The 18,767-nt window shown below is 42.7% G+C and overlaps 1 protein-coding gene and 1 pseudogene across 1 annotated transcript; both read right to left on the bottom strand.

Moving 5' to 3' along the window:
• Positions 1 to 1,919: 1,919 nt before the first annotated feature.
• Positions 1,920 to 4,774, bottom strand: LOC147987755 (uncharacterized; annotated as a pseudogene).
• Positions 4,775 to 13,059: 8,285 nt separating this feature from the next.
• On the bottom strand, positions 13,060 to 14,614 carry LOC147987754 (uncharacterized). Its single transcript, XM_087542497.1, has 3 exons — positions 14,382 to 14,614; positions 13,441 to 13,750; positions 13,060 to 13,374 (listed from the first exon to the last, which is right to left on the bottom strand). The coding sequence occupies exons 1-3, from the start codon at positions 14,612 to 14,614 to the stop codon at positions 13,060 to 13,062; spliced, it is 858 nt and encodes a 285-aa protein (XP_087398623.1).
• Positions 14,615 to 18,767: the final 4,153 nt, after the last annotated feature.

Below are 18,767 nucleotides of genomic sequence, written 5' to 3'. Positions count from 1 at the left end.
GTTTTTTTTGAATTTCAAATTTCTGAATTATTTTAACCTCTAATCTCTAATCACCTCTCATAACTGCTCAATTTAACCTTTAATCTCTAATCACCCCTCATCATTCCAAATCATCTAACTTCCCGAACGGTCACCCATCCTCTCACTACTCCAGCCTGAGCACGCTTAACTTCGGGTTCTATTCTCCCTCGTTTCCAAGTCTGCACTTGTTGTTTTCCTGACAATAGTAAGATGGCAATCCTATTAACCCTCAGTAATTTAGCTTGAGCATGAAGTCACACATTTCACTGTTTGAGTTTGAAACTATTGTTCTAAAAATCAATAATTATTTAGTAACACTAATATTTCTTGAATAAATAGTTTGACCACAGTTTGACCAAAATTTTAAAAAAACTGAAATAATTATTTAGTAACACTAATATTCTTGAATAATTATTTAGTAACACCAATACTTCTTGAATAAGTAGTTTGACCATAGTTTGACCAGATTTAACAAAAATTCAAAAAAAACCTGAAATTTGAGCATAACTTTTTTTCCTTTTAGAATTTGAGGATTCTAAAAATTTGCAAACAGGCCGTAGGCGGTCTCCATCGGATGCGGATTTTCGTTCCGAACATTTTGATATATTATACATTTTTTTTCTGACATCGTATGCAAAAGTTATAGCCGTTTTACATTTTCCCTACATTTTTTGCAAAACATGTCCAAATTTAAGTTTTTAAATTTTCCTAACTAGTAGATGTAGTAACATAACTACCTCTCGAAGGATTTTAAATTTTGAAGTTTCTATCATTTTCTTTTGCTTTTTACAAAACTGAAAAGGCGATGCACCGGGGGGGGGGGGGGGAGGATTTGAAAATTGCACCGTTAGTACCGGTTCGTGGCACGAACCGGTACTAAAGGTTAGGTTCGTAGGTCTAACCTTTAGTACCGGTTCGTGCCACGAACCGGTACTAATGGGCATCGCACCCTTTAGTACCGGTTCGTGCCACGAACCGGGACTAAAGGTCCCATTTGAACCGGGAGTAATGCCTGTATGGTGCCCTCGCCGCTTGAACCGGGACTAATGCTCACATTAGTTCCGGTTCGTAATGCAGCCGGGATTAATGCTCTTTTCTGGCTGGACCAAAGCCCCTTTTTCTACTAGTGGTGGTTCCGTCGACCCCGAGCCACCCTAAACCCTAGTTGATGGCTTTAGGTGGTTTCGTCGACCCCGAGCCACCCTAGACCCTAGTTGATGGCTTTAGGTGGTTCCGTCGACCCCGAGCCACCCTAGACCCTAGTTGATGGCTTTAGGTGGTTCCGTCGACCCCGAGCCACAAAAACCCAAAATGATCGCTTTAGGTGGTTTCGTCGACCCCGAGCTACCGTAGACCCTAGTTGATGGCTTTAGGTGGTTTCGTCGACCCCGAGCCACCCTAGACCCTAGTTGATGGCTTTAGGTGGTTCCGTCGACCCCGAGCCATCAAAACCCAAAATGATGGCTTTAGGTGGGTTCGTCGACCCCGAGCCACCAAAACCCAAAATGATCGCTTTATACAACATATCAATAGGATCAACATATCAATCATATAAAGAACATTTCCAGCATACACAATATATCAATTACTCCATTAATATATCCAGCATATCAATAACTCCATTTTGAGTACTCATCAACATATGAATCATAAAAAAACATACACACTATGAAGATATCCAATATAATGAGTACTCATCAATAACTCCAAAATATCAATAACTCCAGCAATATATCCAATAATATATTGAGTACTCATCAACATATCACATGAAGATATCCAATAAGATGCATCCACATGAATAAAAGCCATACATGGCATTGATTCTTAAAGTACAGCACCAAAGCAAGATCACCATTGTATCATATATAGGATGCAAGAACACACACATGAAGTATCTAGTTGCCACTTGCATAGAAGTACCTCCTCCATCCACTATGTGTAACACCAGCACCTGTCCCAGCAGTAGATGTGGATGGACCAGATTGCCTTGGGGCAGAGAATGTACCTCTCCCTCTCCCAGCACCTCTCCCAGTACCTGGTGCAGCACCTCTCCTAGCAGCTGCAGCTGCATCACCTCTCCCAACACCTGCAGCTGCAGCACCTTTCCCAGCACCTCTACCAGCTCCTCTCCCAGCTCCTGTCCCAGCACCTCCTATTCCAGCTGTTGGCGTTGTTGTAGGAGCTGGTTGCGAAGTTCTTGCTGCTAGTGTAGTAGCAGCAGCACCAGCACCAGCACCAGCATTCGGATTCCTTGCAAGAGGCTTGCATAAACAAGAAGGAAAATGAGTTAGTACTTAAAAAATGGAATGTACAAGAAGGAAAACATGTTACTACTTATAAGAGGATTACCACATGTTTGTTCTTCCTCAAAGCTAGCTCAGGCTTCAACTGCTTCATGCAGCTAGTGTACCTATGTCCTTGTAGTCCACAATTGCCACATGTTATAGTCGCCATTCTGGATGTGTACTTAGGCTCTGGAACTTCAAATTTCCCCTTGATCCTCTTCTCTTTCTTTCTTCCTCTCTCCACTTTAAATGCAGGTGGGTCAATGTCAGGACCAGGGGTCCTTGTCCAGTCATGCTCACCAGGAACTAGATAGATCATTGGTTCATAAGCTGCCACATAAAATTCTTTCTTGAAGAACTTGCTGACATAATCCTCTGGTTTTCTTTTGCCCTTGTTTATTGCTGAGATGGCATGGTTACATGGGATGCCACTGAGGTCCCATTTTCTGCACCCACATGTGTGCACTTGCAAGTTAATAGCATGGGTTTGCTGCCCACTTATAACTTGCCACAAGTCCACACCAGCTTGAATTGGTTTGCAATATTTGGCCCTCTCCTTCTCAACCTCTAGCTTCTCACTATAATGGGGGTGTTATGTCCCATCTAGCTGTCTTTGCATTCTCCCTATTCCTATGCCACCTCATCATCTGCTTATCCTTTATTCCATCACACACTGTCCTAATTGGTTTCTTCCTAACATATAGGACATACTTGTTGAACACCTTAGACAAATTGTTAACTACAAGGTCAGTCTTGGAGTTTGTGTCAAATGCATGCCCTGCCCATGTTTTCTTGGGTATTTGACAAAGCCACTCCCAAGCTTCCTGACATTCAGATCTAAGGTCATTCATTGCAATGTTAAATTTGTGTTCACTATATGCATAGGCAACATTATCCATACACTTCTTCAGATCTTCCCCCCTAAACCTAGCAGTTTGGAAGTTTGCATAGATATGCCTAAGGCAGAACCTTTGGTTGCACTTAGGAAAGACATCATTCACTGCATATAGTAGGCCCTGGGACACACAATTAAACTAGCTAAGCTAATATCTAGCACAAAACAACCTTATAGGAACAAGGACATAAGATGCAAGCACATACCTTTTGCCTATCTGACATTATTGTATATGGACCAAACTGTCCCTCTTCTCCTCCTAGGCAGATTTTAAGTTGGTGTAGAAACCAACACCAATTAGCTTTGTCCTCTTGCCCAACAATACCAAATGCTAGTGGGTATATATTGTTGTTGCCATCTCTACCAGTGGCAGCAAGTAGTTGAGCACCAGTAGTTAACTTAATGAAGCACCCATCAACACCTGAATGAGCAAGCAAATTCAATATTTAGAACATTCAAATGCATTTCAAGATGAAACAATATGTAACTAATGCACAAGGTGAACAAACTAACCAATGAATGGTCTGCACCCCTTAAGAAACCCCTCCCTTGCTCCATTGATGCAATGGAACATAGCATGAAATCTTGGACCTGGATGGGGGATTTTTGCATTGGGTGTTGGAGTTACAGTAGTGACTACTACTCTACTCTCAGGGTTTGTATCCATCACTGTCTGAGCATAGTCTTTCAACCTAGGGTATTGCTTCTTGTGGTCTCCTAGCACAAGATCAATAGCTAGGTTCTTTGCCCTATATGCCATTGACTTGGGCACATCCACACCATACTTCTCCATGCAGGCATCAATCAAAGTCTGAATGTCAGTTGTTAGATCAGATCTGAATAGTGACTCATACTTCTGTGCAAGCCACTTGGCACTTACCCTTGTTGTCTCTGTTCTAATAGGGCAAGTGTGCTTAATTCTCATCTTCTTAATTACAAAAGTAGTTTCACCTTTTATAACTGCTGCCACCATAAAGAAGTTGCAATGTTTTTGGTCGCATTCTACAATTATTTTTTGATCTGAGTTCCTATGATATCTGAAGTTTCTGTCTTGAGTGATGTGTAAGTTCAACAAAGCCTCTCTGAATTGATGTTGATCCAAGAAACACATCTTTAGACATAATTGCTCATGTGGTGCCTCCACCTTCTCATTGTACCATTTTCTAGGAGGCCTCTGCTTTGCCCTGCTCTTCCTTTTCTTTGGCAGTACAAATGACAATGGCTCATAACCATCATCATCAGCCTCCTTCAACAATCCTTTCTCTTCTTCATCAGATGAAGGTTTGAAATCAGGTTCCTCCTCTTGAACTACACTTGAATGTGTCCTTGTTGTAGGCCCTTTCCTAACTGGAAGCTTCTGTTTCTTCTTCTTCTTCTTCTTCTTCTCTTCCTCTACAATTACAGTTTCTTCATCCTGTGAAACAACTTTCTCATCTTCATCCATTTGGAAAGGTTCCTCAACCTCCGTGTCACCCTCATAATGCACCACTTCTTCCACCTCAGATTCTTCATCATCTGTTTCTTCCTCTTCTATTTCATCATACTCTCTCTGTTTCTTTCCCTCCTCCATCTCTATATTGAAGGAAATATGCCCTAGAGGCAATAATAAAGTTATTATTTATTTCCTTATATCATGATAAAAGTTTATTATTCATGCTAGAATTGTATTAACTGGAAACATAATACATGTGTGAATACATAGACAAACAGAGTGTCACTAGTATGCCTCTACTTGACTAGCTCGTTAATCAAAGATGGTTATGTTTCCTAACCATGGACAAAGAGTTGTTATTTGATTAACGGGATCACATCATTAGTTGAATGATCTGATTGACATGACCCATTCCATTAGCTTAGCACCCGATCGTTTAGTATGTTGCTATTGCTTTCTTCATGACTTATACATGTTCCTATGACTATGAGATTATGCAACTCCCGTGTGCCGGAGGAACACTTTGTGTGCTACCAAACGTCACAACGTAACTAGGTGATTATAAAGGTGCTCTACAGGTGTCTCCAAAGGTACATGTTGGGTTGGCGTATTTCGAGATTGGGATTTGTCACTCCGATCGTCGGAGAGGTATCTCTGGGCCCTCTCGGTAATGCACATCACTTAAGCCTTGCAAGCATTGCAACTAATGAGTTAGTTGTGGGATGATGTATTACGGAACGAGTAAAGAGACTTTCCGGTAACGAGATTGAACTAGGTATTGGATACCGACGATCGAATCTCGGGCAAGTAACATACCGATGACAAAGGGAACAACGTATGTTGTTATGCGGTATGACCGATACAAGATCTTCGTAGAATATGTAGGAACCAATATGGGCATCCAAGTCCCGCTATTGGTTATTGACCGGAGACGTGTCTCGGTCATGTCTACATTGTTCTCGAACCCGTAGGGTCCGCACGCTTAAGGTTTCGATGACAGTTATATTATGAGTTTATGCGTTTTGATGTACCGAAGGTTGTTCGGAGTCCCGGATGTGATCACGGACATGACGAGGAGTCTCGAAATGGTCGAGACATAAAGATTGATATATTGGAAGCCTATGTTTGGATATCGGAAGTGTTCCGGGTGAAATCGGGATTTTACCGGAGTACCGGGAGGTTACCGGAACCCCCCGGGAGGTATATGGGCCTTAGTGGAAGAGAGAAGAGGTAGCCAGAAGTGGGCCGCGCGCCCCTCCCCCCTTGGTCCGAATAGGACAAGGAGAGGGGGCCGGCCCCCCTTCCTCCTCTCTCTCCTCTTTTCCCCCCTCCGCGAATCCTATTCCAACTAGGAAAGGGGGGAAGTCCTACTCCCAGAGAGAGTAGGACTCCTCCTGGCGCGCCTCTCCTGGCCGGCCGCACCCCCCTTTGAGCCTTTATATACGGAGGCAGGGGCACCCCCTAGAGACAAAAAGTTGATCCACGTGATCATATTCTTAGCCGTGTGGGGTGCCCCCTTCCACCATAGTCCTCGATAATATTGTAGTAGTGCTTAGGCGAAGCCCTGCGACATTAGTACATCAAGATCGTCACCACGCCGTCGTGCTGACGGAATTCTTCCCCGACACTTTGCTGGATCGGAGTCCGGGGATCGTCATCGAGCTGAACGTGTGCTAGAACTCGGAGGTGCCGTAGTTTCGGTGCTTGATCGGTCGGGCCGTGAAGACGTACGACTACATCAACCTAACGCTTCCGTTGTCGATCTACAAGGGTACGTAGATCACACTCTCCCCTCTCGTTGCTATGCATCACCATGATCTTGCGTGTGCGTAGGAATTTTTTTGAAATTACTACGTTTCCCAACAGTGGCATCCGAGCCTAGGTTTTATGTGTTGATGTTATATGCACGAGTAGAACACAAGTGAGTTGTGGGCGATATAAGTCATACTGCTTACCAGCATGTCATACTTTGGTTCGGCGGTATTGTTGGACGAAGCGGCCCGGACCGACATTACGCGTACGCTTACGTGAGACCGGTTCTCCCAACGTGCTTTGCACATAGGTGGCTTGCGGGTGACAGTTTCTCCAACTTTAGTTGAACCGAGTGTGGCTACGCCCGGTCCTTGCGAAGGTTAAAACAGCACCAACTTGACAAACTATTGTTGTGGTTTTGATGCGTAGGTAAGATTGGTTCTTGCTTAAGCCCGTAGCAGCCACGTAAAACTTGCAACAACAAAGTAGAGGACGTCTAACTTGTTTTTGCAGGGCATGTTGTGATGTGATATGGTCAAGACATGATGCTAAATTTTATTGTATGAGATGATCATGTTTTGTAACCGAGTTATCGGCAACTGGCAAGAGCCATATGGTTGTCGCTTTATTGTATGCAATGCAATGGCGCTGTAATGCTTTACTTTATCACTAAGCGGTAGCGATAGTCGTGGAAGCATAAGATTGGCAAGACGACAACGATGCTACGATGGAGATCAAGGTGTCGCGCCGGTGACGATGGTGATCACGACGGTGCTTCGAGGATGGAGATCACAAGCACAAGATGATGATGGCCATATCATATCACTTATATTGATTGCATGTGATGTTTATCTTTTATGCATCTTATCTTGCTTTGATTGACGGTAGCATTATAAGATGATCTCTCACTAAATTTCAAGATAAAAGCATTCTCCCTGAGTATGCACCATTGCTAAAGTTCGTCGTGCCCAGACACCACGTGATGATCGGGTGTGATAAGCTCTACGTCCATCTACAACGGGTGCAAGCCAGTTTTGCACACGCAGAATACTCAGGTTAAACTTGACGAGCCTAGCATATGCAGATATGGCCTCGGAACACTGAGATCGAAAGATCGAGCGTGAATCATATAGTAGATATGATCAACATAGTGATGTTCACCATTGAAAACTACTCCATTTCACGTGATGATCGGTTATGGTTTAGTTGATTTGGATCACGTGATCACTTAGAGGATTAGAGGGATGTCTATCTAAGTGGGAGTTCTTTAAGTAATTTGATTAATTGAACTTAAATTTATCATGAACTTAGTACCTGATAGTATCTTGCTTATGTATGTTTGATTGGAGATAGATGGCCTGTGCTGTTGTTCCGTTGAATTTTAATGCGTTCCTTGAGAAAGCAAAGTTGAAAGATGATGGTAGCAATTACACGGACTGGGTCCGTAACTTGAGGATTATCCTCATTGCTGCACAGAAGAATTACGTCCTGGAAGCACCGCTGGGTGCCAGGCCTACTGCTAGAGCAACACCAGATGTTATGAACGTCTGGCAGAGCAAAGCTGATGACTACTCGATAGTTCAGTGTGCCATGCTTTACGGCTTAGAATCGGGACTTCAACGACGTTTTGAACGTCATGGAGTATATGAGATGTTCAAGGAGTTGAAGTTAATATTTCAAGCAAATGCCCGGATTGAGAGATATGAAGTCTCCAATAAGTTCTATAGCTGCAAGATGGAGGAGAACAGTTCTATCAGTGAGCATATACTCAAAATGTCTGGGTATAATAATCACTTGATTCAGATGGGAGTTAATCTTCCAGATGATTGCGTCATTGACAGAATTCTCCAATCACTGCCACCAAGCTACAAGAGCTTCGTGATGAACTATAATATGCAAGGGATGAATAAGACTATTCCCGAGCTCTTCGCAATGCTGAAAGCTGCGAAGGTAGAAATCAAAAAGGAGCATCAAGTGTTGATGGTCAACAAGACCACTAGTTTCAAGAAAAAGGGCAAAGGGAAGAAAAAGGGGAACTTCAAGAAGAACAGCAAGCAAGTTGCTGCTCAAGAGAAGAAACCCAAGTCTGGACCTAAGCCTGAAACTGAGTGCTTCTACTGCAAGCAGACTGGTCACTGGAAGCGGTACTGCCCCAAGTATTTGGCGGATAAGAAGGATGGAAAGGTGAACAAAGGTATATGTGATATACATGTTATTGATGTGTACCTTACTAGAGCTCGCAGTAGCACCTGGGTATTTGATACTGGTTCTGTTGCTAATATTTGCAACTCGAAATAGGGACTACGGATTAAGCGAACACTGGCAAAGGACGAGGTGACGATGCGCGTAGGAAATGGTTCCAAAGTCGATGTGATCGCGGTCAGCACGCTACCTCTACATCTACCTTCGGGATTAGTATTAGACCTAAATAATTGTTATTTGGTGCCAGCGTTGAGCATGAACATTATATCAGGATCTTGTTTAATGCGAGACGGTTATTCATTTAAATCAGAGAATAATGGTTGTTCTATTTATATGAGTAATATCTTTTATGGTCATGCACCTTTGAAGAGTGGTCTATTTTTGATGAATCTTGACAGTAGTAACACACATATTCATAATGTTGAAGCCAAAAGATGTAGAGTTGATAATGATAGTGCAACTTATTTGTGGCACTGCCGTTTAGGTCATATCGGTATAAAGCGCATGAAGAAACTCCATACTGATGGACTTTTGGAACCACTTGATTATGAATCACTTGGTACATGCGAACCGTGCCTCATGGGCAAGATGACTAAAATACCGTTCTCCGGTACTATGGAGAGAGCAATAGATTGTTGGAAATCATACATACAGATGTATGTGGTCCGATGAATATTGAGGCTCATGGCGGATATCGTTATTTTCTCACCTTCACAGATGACTTAAGCAGATATGGGTATATCTACTTAATGAAACACAAGTCTGAAACGTTTGAAAAGTTCAAAGAATTTTAGAGTGAAATTGAAAATCATCGTAACAAGAAAATAAAGTTTCTACAATCTGATCGTGGAGGTAAATATTTGAGTTACGAGTTTGGTGTACATTTAAAACAATGCGGAATAGTTTCGCAACTCACGCCACCCGGAACACCACAGCGTAATGGTGTGTCTGAACGTCGTAATCGTACTTTACTAGATATGGTGCGATCTATGATGTCTCTTACTGATTTACCGCTATCATTTTGGGATTATGCTTTAGAGACGGCCGCATTCACGTTAAATAGGGCACCATCAAAATCCATTGAGATGACGCCTTATGAACTATGGTTTGGCAAGAAACCAAAGTTGTCGTTTCTGAAAGTTTGGGGCTGCGATGCTTATGTGAAAAAGCTTCAACCTGATAAGCTCGAACCCAAATCGGAGAAATGTGTCTTCATAGGATATCCAAAGGAGACTATTGGATACACCTTCTATCACAGATCCGAAGGCAAGACTTTTGTTGCTAAATTCGGAAACTTTCTGGAGAAGGAGTTTCTCTCAAATGAAGTGAGTGGGAGGAAAGTAGAACTTGACGAGGTAACTGTACCTGCTCCCTTGTTGGAGAGTAATGCATCACAGAAACCTGTTTCTGTGACACCTACACCAATAAGTGAGGAAGCTAATGATAATGATCATGAAACTTCAGAACAAGATACTACTGAACCTCGTAGATCAACCAGAGTGAGATCCGCACCAGAGTGGTACAGTAATCCTGTTCTGGAAGTCATGCTACTAGATCATGATGAACCTACGAACTATGAAGAAGCGATGGTGAGCCCAGATTCCGCAAAATGGCTTGAAGCCATGAAATCTGAGATGGGATCCATGTATGAGAACAAAGTGTGGACTTTGGTTGACTTGCCCGATGATCGGCAAGCGATTGAGAATAAGTGGATCTTCAAGAAGAAGACTGACACTGACGGTAATATTACTGTCTACAAAGCTCGACTTGTCGCAAAAGGGTTTCGGCAAGTTCAAGGGATTGACTACGATGAGACCTTCTCACCCGTAGCGATGCTTAAGTCTGTCCGAATCATGTTAGCAATTGCCGCATTTTATGATTATGAAATTTGGTAGATGAATGTCAAAACTGCATTCCTGAATGGGTTTCTGGAAGAAGAGTTGTATATGATGCAACCAGAAGGTTTTGTCGATCCAAAGGGAGCTAACAAAGTGTGCAAGCTCCAGCGATCCATCTATGGACTGGTGCAAGCCTCTCGGAGTTGGAATAAACGCTTTGATAGTGTGATCAAAGCATTTGGTTTTGTACAGACTTTCGGAGAAGCCTGTATTTACAAGAAAGTGAGTGGGAGCTCTATAGCATTTCTGATATTATATGTGGATGACATATTACTGATTGGAAATGATATAGAATTTCTGGATAGCATAAAGGGATACCTGAATAAGAGTTTTTCAATAAAAGACCTCGGTGAAGCTGCTTACATATTAGGCATTAAGATCTATAGAGATAGTTCAAGACGCTTAATTGGACTTTCACAAAGCACATACCTTGACAAGATTTTGAAGTAGTTCAAAATGGATCAAGCAAAGAAAGGGTTCTTGCCTGTGTTACAAGGTGTGAAATTGAGTCAGACTCAATGCCCGACCACTGCAGAAGATAGAGAGAAAATGAAAGATGTTCCCTATGCTTCAGCCATAGGCTCTATCATGTATGCAATGCTGTGTACCAGACCTGATGTGTGCCTTGCTATAAGTCTAGCAGTAAGGTACCAAAGTAATCCAGGAGTGGATCACTGGACAGCGGTCAAGAACATCCTGAAATACCTGAAAAGGACTAAGGATATGTTTCTCGTATATGGAGGTGACAAAGAGCTCATCGTAAACGGTTACGTTGATGCAAGCTTTGACACTGATCCGGACGATTCTAAATCGCAAACCGGATACGTGTTTACATTAAACGGTGGAGCTGTCAGTTGGTGCAGTTCTAAACAAAGCGTCGTGGCGGGATCTACATGTGAAGCGGAATACATAGCTGCTTCGGAAGCAACAAACGAAGGAGTCTGGATGAAGGAGTTCATATCCGATTTAGGTGTCATACCTAATGCATCGGGTCCAATGAAAATCTTTTGTGACAATACTGGTGCAATTGCCTTGCGAAGGAATCCAGATTTCACAAGAGAACCAAGTACATCAAGAGACGCTTCAATTCCATCCGGGATCTAGTCCAGGTGGGAGACATAGAGATTTGCAAGATACATACGGATATGAATGTAGCAGACCCGTTGACTAAGCCTCTTCCACGAGCAAAACATGATCAGCACCAAGGCTCCATGGGTGTTAGGATCATTGCTGTGTAATCTAGATTATTGACTCTAGTGCAAGTGGGAGACTGAAGGAAATATGCCCTAGAGCAATAATAAAGTTATTATTTATTTCCTTATATCATGATAAAAGTTTATTATTCATGCTAGAATTGTATTAACCGGAAACATAATACATGTGTGAATACATAGACAAACAGAGTGTCACTAGTATGCCTCTACTTGACTAACTCGTTAATCAAAGATGGTTATGTTTCCTAACCATGGACAAAGAGTTGTTATTTGATTAATGGGATCACATCATTAGTTGAATGATCTGATTGACATGACCCATTCCATTAGCTTAGCACCCGATCATTTAGTATGTTGCTATTGCTTTCTTCATGACTTATACATGTTCCTATGACTATGAGATTATGCAACTCCCGTGTGCCGGAGGAACACTTTGTGTGCTACCAAACGTCACAACGTAACTGGGTGATTATAAAGGTGCTCTACAGGTGTCTCCAAAGGTACATGTTGGGTTGGCGTATTTCGAGATTGGGATTTGTCACTCCGATCGTCGGAGAGGTATCTCTGGGCCCTCTCGGTAATGCACATCACTTAAGCCTTGCAAGCATTGCAACTAATGAGTTAGTTGTGGGATGATGTATTACGGAACGAGTAAAGAGACTTGCCGGTAACGAGATTGAACTAGGTATTGGATACCGACGATCAAATCTCGGGCAAGTAACATACCGATGACAAAGGGAACAACGTATGTTGTTATGCGGTCTGACCGATAAAAGATCTTCGTAGAATATGTAGGAACCAATATGGGCATCCAGGTCCCGCTATTGGTTATTGACCGGAGATGTGTCTTGGTCATGTCTACATTGTTCTCGAACCCGTAGGGTCCGCACGCTTAAGGTTTCGATGACAGTTATATTATGAGTTTATGCGTTTTGATGTACCGAAGGTTGTTCGGAGTCCCGGATGTGATCACAGACATGACGATGAGTCTCGAAATGATCGAGACATAACACTTCTGGCCCCCTTCCACCATAGTCCTCGATAATATTGTAGCAGTGCTTAGGCGAATCCTTGCGACATTAGTACATCAAGATCGTCACCACGCCGTCATGCTGACGGAACTCTTCCCCGACACTTTGCTGGATCGGAGTCCGGGGATCGTCATCGAGCTGAACGTGTGCTAGAACTCGGAGGTGCCGTAGTTTCGGTGCTTGATCGGTCGGGCCGTGAAGACGTACGACTACATCAACCTAACGCTTCCGTTGTCGATCTACAAGGGTACGTAGATCACACTCTCCCCTCTCGTTGCTATGCATCACCATGATCTTGCGTGTGCGTAGGAATTTTTTTGAAATTACTACGTTTCCCAACATATATCACCAGCATCACCCATATAAAAAGGGTTTACATCACTATCATCTTCATCTTCACAATCAGAACCACCACTGCCATCATATCTCTCTTCTTCTTCTATTTCCAACACAGCTTTCAGTTTTCCTTTTACATTCTTGCTCTCTTGTGTGCAAACACCAGTACCATGAGCTGCACTATGGCTGCTACTCTGACTTTCAAAGGCAACTCCTTCTTCATCAACAACATAGATGGGTGGCTCACTGAGATCATATAACACATGCTCTTCATACACAACAGTGGATAATTCTTGCCTCTCAAACTGGCTCCAAGGAGGTGGAACAGTGGATAATTCTTGCCTCTCAAACTGGCTGCAAGGAGGTGGAACAGTGGATAAATCTTGCCTCTCAAATTGGCTGCAAGGAGGTGGACATGCCCTCACTAACAAATTTAAAACCTTACACTCCTCAACCTGCCTCTTTAGTAGTTGCAACTCAGCATTACTCTCTACCATCTCCAATCCTTTCTCCCCTAAATCTGGATTCTCAATGTGAAACAGCAGATCATATTCACTAAATCCTTGGGTTTCCATCACTGCAATCATATTCATGTATGTCACATCTGAACTGCAGAGCTTCAGCTCAAACATTTCTGAAGCATCAAAATGGAACCTAACATTCAAAATGTCATCATACAAACTGCAAAATGAAATAATAGACAAAATTGGTTAATAAACAATTTGGCTTAACAGATAGGCTAACATATAAACAAAGCTTTGTTTAAGTTAACTTATAAACAAGTTAACATATAAACAAGTTAACATATAAACAATTTAGCCTTGCAATATGAATAAACTAAACAATTACTACAAAATCAAACAATGTAAACAACTATCTCAATGCAACCCTAATTACAGAGTGGGTACTTAACTCACAGCAAACTGATGTTTTGTATTTTCATATAAGTAGTTAACAGAATTGTTCACTAATGGTGCTCTGCTCTAGTTAGGACTCATTTAATCCACTATGCTTCTCTGCTCTGCTCTGGTCTAATGGTGCTCTGCTCTAGTTAGGACTAAGAAATAACAATGTAAGCCACTAATGATGCTCTGCTCTGCTCTAGTTAGGTAACACATAATGCTGCTCTGACAATTTGGACTAACAAATAACAATGTAATCCACCAATTTGGACTAGATGAGACTCATGTAATCCACTATACTTCTCTGCTCTAGTTAGGACTAGCTATTAGAGTGCTAAACATGCAGGCAGTAGAAACCTAACCCTAATCCCCAATTTCAGTGAGCAAGAATGGAACAGTTGACCACTTACAGAACACCACCGTAGCCATGAGTCCAGTGATGGGCGGTGCTAGGGTTGGCCACCCAAATTCGCGCCAACTGCAGCCTCTGCTCCATCGACAACGCCGGCTCCGCAAAATCTTCGTCCTCGCTACTGTACTCCGAGCTGGAGTGGCCGCCACTGCCATCCAGGCCTAAGCGGGGGAGGTCGCCGCCACTCACATCGCCCCGGCCATCGCCGCCTGCCGGAGTCGCCGAGGCCATCGTCGCCTAGGGAGGCACAACAGCCGGGGAGGAGAGGAGGGCGTGAGGGAGGAGCAGCCGCGGGGGAGGTGACAGTGCCTAAGCACTTCGATCATAGGCTACGGCGGCGTGCTGTGGCGGGCGGCGAGGGTGCGAGGGCAGAGCGGGGTCGGGGTCTGGCTCGGTCGCACCAGCGAGACCTAAACGGTGCGAGCCGACCTTGTCCTAGTCAGTGCGCGGGCACGCGCGCACTGGCCAGCGTGGCGCCTGACGGGCGGGCCCAACCGATCAGGTTTTCTGTCAATACGTATAAAACACACTTTTAGTCTTTTTTGCAACGGCTCGCCCCAATCTTGATACTGACACGTAAAAATTACCAATCTTGGTACCAACCAGTTTCCAATGCTCCAATTGTGGTACTTCTATGTAATTTACTCCCGCCTGATGGGAATATATACTGTGTCTGCTGTGTTGATGCGTGCGCAAAAGAGAAAAACCAAGGAGGAACCTTTCGGTTTGCAAACAACTAGACTTGTTTGTGTTTGTTTTCTTCTGACAGAGGAGCTGTCATATTAGTCGAGCAAATTAGTTGCTTTTTACTTAGTGTACATGTCACGGTAAACGAAGAACATGTGATCTGCAAACTAAAATTTAACAAAACTGTGCTACTCCCTACGTTTTCATTTACTTTGCATATAACCTTTGATCGAAGTCGAATGGTGGTTGGTGTTCGATAACATCTGGACCTTGTATCTTGTGTTGTGGCATTTGATCCAAGAGCATCTCGATTGTGGGTTATCCGGGCTCCCTCTCACGTAGATTGCAACCCGTTGCTTCAATGGTGTGCGGCTATCAGGCGGGCAATCACCCACCGTTGACTAGTAGTAAAAAAAACATCGATGTAAGTCAAATTTCGTAATGTTTGACCTTTTAGGAAACAATACAAATTTTAACAATAATAAATATATATGATCTGAAAATACATCTAATGATGATGTTAATGGTCCTGAGTTGGTACAAACTTGGTCAAAAATTTTAAAATCTATTCTAAGACAAAGCTAACATGGAGAGTAAATAAAAGCAAAGAAGTACGTCCTAAGAAAAAAAACTAGACTGGCTGAAGGTAATCAAGGGGAGAAGCGAAGGCAGTGCGTGGTCAAAAGCGAAGACGCAAATTTCGAGGGGGGTTCGTTAGGTAAGCAACCACAGCAGTGTCGACGATGTTTTTCTTTAGGGTCAGTCTCGACGATGTTGGTTGAATGTTTTTTTTAACATCAGTACAGACGCAAAGTTGGTTGAATGGTTGCTGAGTGCTGACCATCACAATTATGTTGCTACATATGCGAGTGTTTTGGAATATATATATAGACGCAACGGAAATTACCTTATGATCACACTACCTACTGAACAACGATTTGGTTCAAAAGGAAGCTCCAGGGCCTGCTTGGCATACGCACGCATGAGGTCTAGTTGGGGCAGGTAAATTGGCCAACTAACAGTAACAATCATGCGAGTTGCGTGCGCAGCCAGTGTTTAACTTGTTAAAACGGTGGGTGCTTTGCATGTTACCACTCCGGTATAAGTATATGCCTCCTGTCCCGTACATCATCGATCGAATACTTTAACGAATCCAGCTGGCTAGCTGTACAGTCCGTTCCGAATTATTTGTTTTGGATTTATCTAGATACGGATGTATGTAGACTTATTTTAGTGTTAGATACCTTTGTATCTAGATAAATCTAAGACAAGTAATTCGGAATGAAGGAAGTACACACTAGACAGACATATATTCCGGTATAAACACACATGCAGCCTGACGAGCACATGTACTGCCGTTACGTAAATAGATTGACCTAACTGCTCAGTCTTTGACCTGACAAGGATACTGCTAGCAGACGAGGACAGTTTTATTTACTCTCAAATAAACCATTTCACGTTGAAAATCGGCTGGACAGAATAAGCCTCTGTCCATAGATTTTTGTTGTTGTTGTTGTTGAGAAAAGCCTCTGTCCATAGATTTGTTGACTGGGCCTGACTGGGAAGCCCTCCAATCATCATCGGCCGGCGGCCCAGTTATGGAACAAACTCCCGTTTTTTCCCTTCTGTTTGTCAGGCAATTTTCCATTAAAATGACTTCTCTTTTTTTGTGATAGATTTTAAAACATGTAAGTAGTGCAAAACTAAAATAATCATGAACTATTTTTTGTGTTTTTATAAAATGTTTTTATACTTTAAAAAAGGTTCAGATTTTTTAAAAACTTCCCTATTAAACATTTGTTTTGAAAACATTATTCCAAAAAATGTTCAATTTTTTTAGAATACTGGATTTCAAAATATACCCACTGATTCTAAATGCATTCTATGATTGATTTTATTATCATGAATTTCAAAAAACATGATGATACAAAATGATAAAAAATAAAAAAGACGAAAGGAAACCACAAAAAAAGGAAAAAATTGAGTAAGAAATGGAAAAGGGGAAAGAAAAATTAAATCAGATGAAAATCCAAGAAACTGTGACAAAACATAAACCTAGAAACGGAAACAACCAAGATCGAAGAAACATGCGGAATATGACATATTTTTTGTTTGCTTCATGGGCCGACCCATGATAGCACATGGTGTGTGTGACTGCCAGACACCTTATCGCAACAAGCCATAGAATAGGAGTTCCCTTTGTTTAGTACAGGCCGTATGCCACGACTTGTCTTTTGTTGCGACCATGAGTTGAAAGGAAGCTCAAATGATCAAACTCACGAACACTTCTTCCTGGTCGATATCCGTCCAAGGGTTTGTATGTTCCACTTTGGGGATGCAACACATTGACTGCAATCCTTGTTGGAGTCGTTATCACATACTCCCTCCGTTCCGAATTACTTGTCTTGGATCTGTCTAGATACGGATGTATCTAGACTCATTTTAGTGCTAGATACCTCCGTATCTAGACAAATCCAAGACAAGTAATTTGGAACGGAGGAAGTACCGATTTAGGAAGTTTCTGGTTGCTCTCTCGGTAATTTGGACCACTTGAAGGGCTTGCGTGGTGTATATTTTTTTTCACAATTTCTATTGTGGTGGATTTTTTCTAACTAGGAGACTATTGTGGTGATTTTATGCATTTAACTCTGCGTTTTCTCCTGTACACGTTGTCCCTCCAGTCTGATTTTTTTAGTGAAACCCCAAAACTATGTCCTTTTTTGTAAAAATAATCACTCTCATCACTGGTCGTTCCCATCGCTCCCTCGGGTGATAAAACTGATTTTTCTTTACAGTAGGATGTAGTTTTGAGATTTCGTATTTTTAAATATTTTTAAAGATTTCCTCCACCCTAGTCTGATCCCGCCCAATTACGTTGCGTGGTTCCATTCTCACTCCCTCGCCACACAATGTGCGTGAATATATATCGTCCGGGAGAGTATCAGGTGATATGGAGCCTTAGATGCTCTCATGATACGAGCTCCTAGGAGCCGTTGGATTGGCTGTCGTACTTGTTCGCAATTTTTAGACTACAAAAGGTCTTTTTCACAAAATGTTGAAAGCCTTCCGAAAGCCGTTGGATCTGAAATCCAACGGCTCCTAGGAGCTCGTATCATGGGAGCATCTAAGGCTCCGTATCACCTGATACTCTCCCATGTCATCCAGCCTCACAACCACTCGCCCTCCCCCACCTTTCACAGCTCTAATTGCTCACTCACGTCTTACGAATAGAGAGAACACATATGCCAGTGGTGTATCCAGCTGCTTGTTGTTAGAATAAATCCGAGGCATACCGTCGATCATTCGAGGATCAAGCAATCACATGAGGCATGACACCGAGATTTGTTAACGAGGTTCGCCGACATGACTACATCCCCAGAGCCTGACTACGGGCGCTCCTCCTCATGACACCGCTACAATACCGCAACCGATCGCCCTGGACACCGACACATGCCGCCGGCTTACCTTGTGTTCCTGTGCTATTATGTTGGCATAAGTTACATCGTGTGCCTAGCCTCGCTATATATGAGAGGCATAGGATACAAGTGTCCAATTAGACACGACTCCATATCCTATCTAAACACAATACAACTACAAGTTCAATTGTAACCTACCTTTTACACAATATTCGACACAACTCTAACACGTATGCCGCACGGGTGAATGCGTACATAGATAGATCGACATGCTACATAGA

Source organism: Triticum urartu, chromosome 2A (genome assembly GCF_056163025.1).
Source record: "Triticum urartu cultivar PI428250 chromosome 2A, HENAU_Tu73, whole genome shotgun sequence".
In the NCBI taxonomy this organism is placed as follows: domain Eukaryota; kingdom Viridiplantae; phylum Streptophyta; class Magnoliopsida; order Poales; family Poaceae; genus Triticum; species Triticum urartu.
The sequence above is the reverse complement of the archived record's forward strand: the minus strand, read 5'-3'. Positions and strand labels throughout refer to the sequence as shown.

Excerpts from the sequence above, each read along its gene's own strand:
- LOC147987754 (XM_087542497.1), bottom strand. The coding sequence starts at position 14,614 with ATGGCCTCGGCGACTCCGGCAGGCGGCGATGGCCGGGGCGATGTGAGT. Across the intron at positions 13,751-14,381 it reads CATGGCTACGGTGGTGTTCT|TTTGTATGATGACATTTTGA; the intron begins GTAAGTGGTCAA and ends TTCATTTTGCAG. Across the intron at positions 13,375-13,440 it reads AGAGGCAAGATTTATCCACT|TTTGAGAGGCAAGAATTATC; the intron begins GTTCCACCTCCT and ends CCTTGGAGCCAG.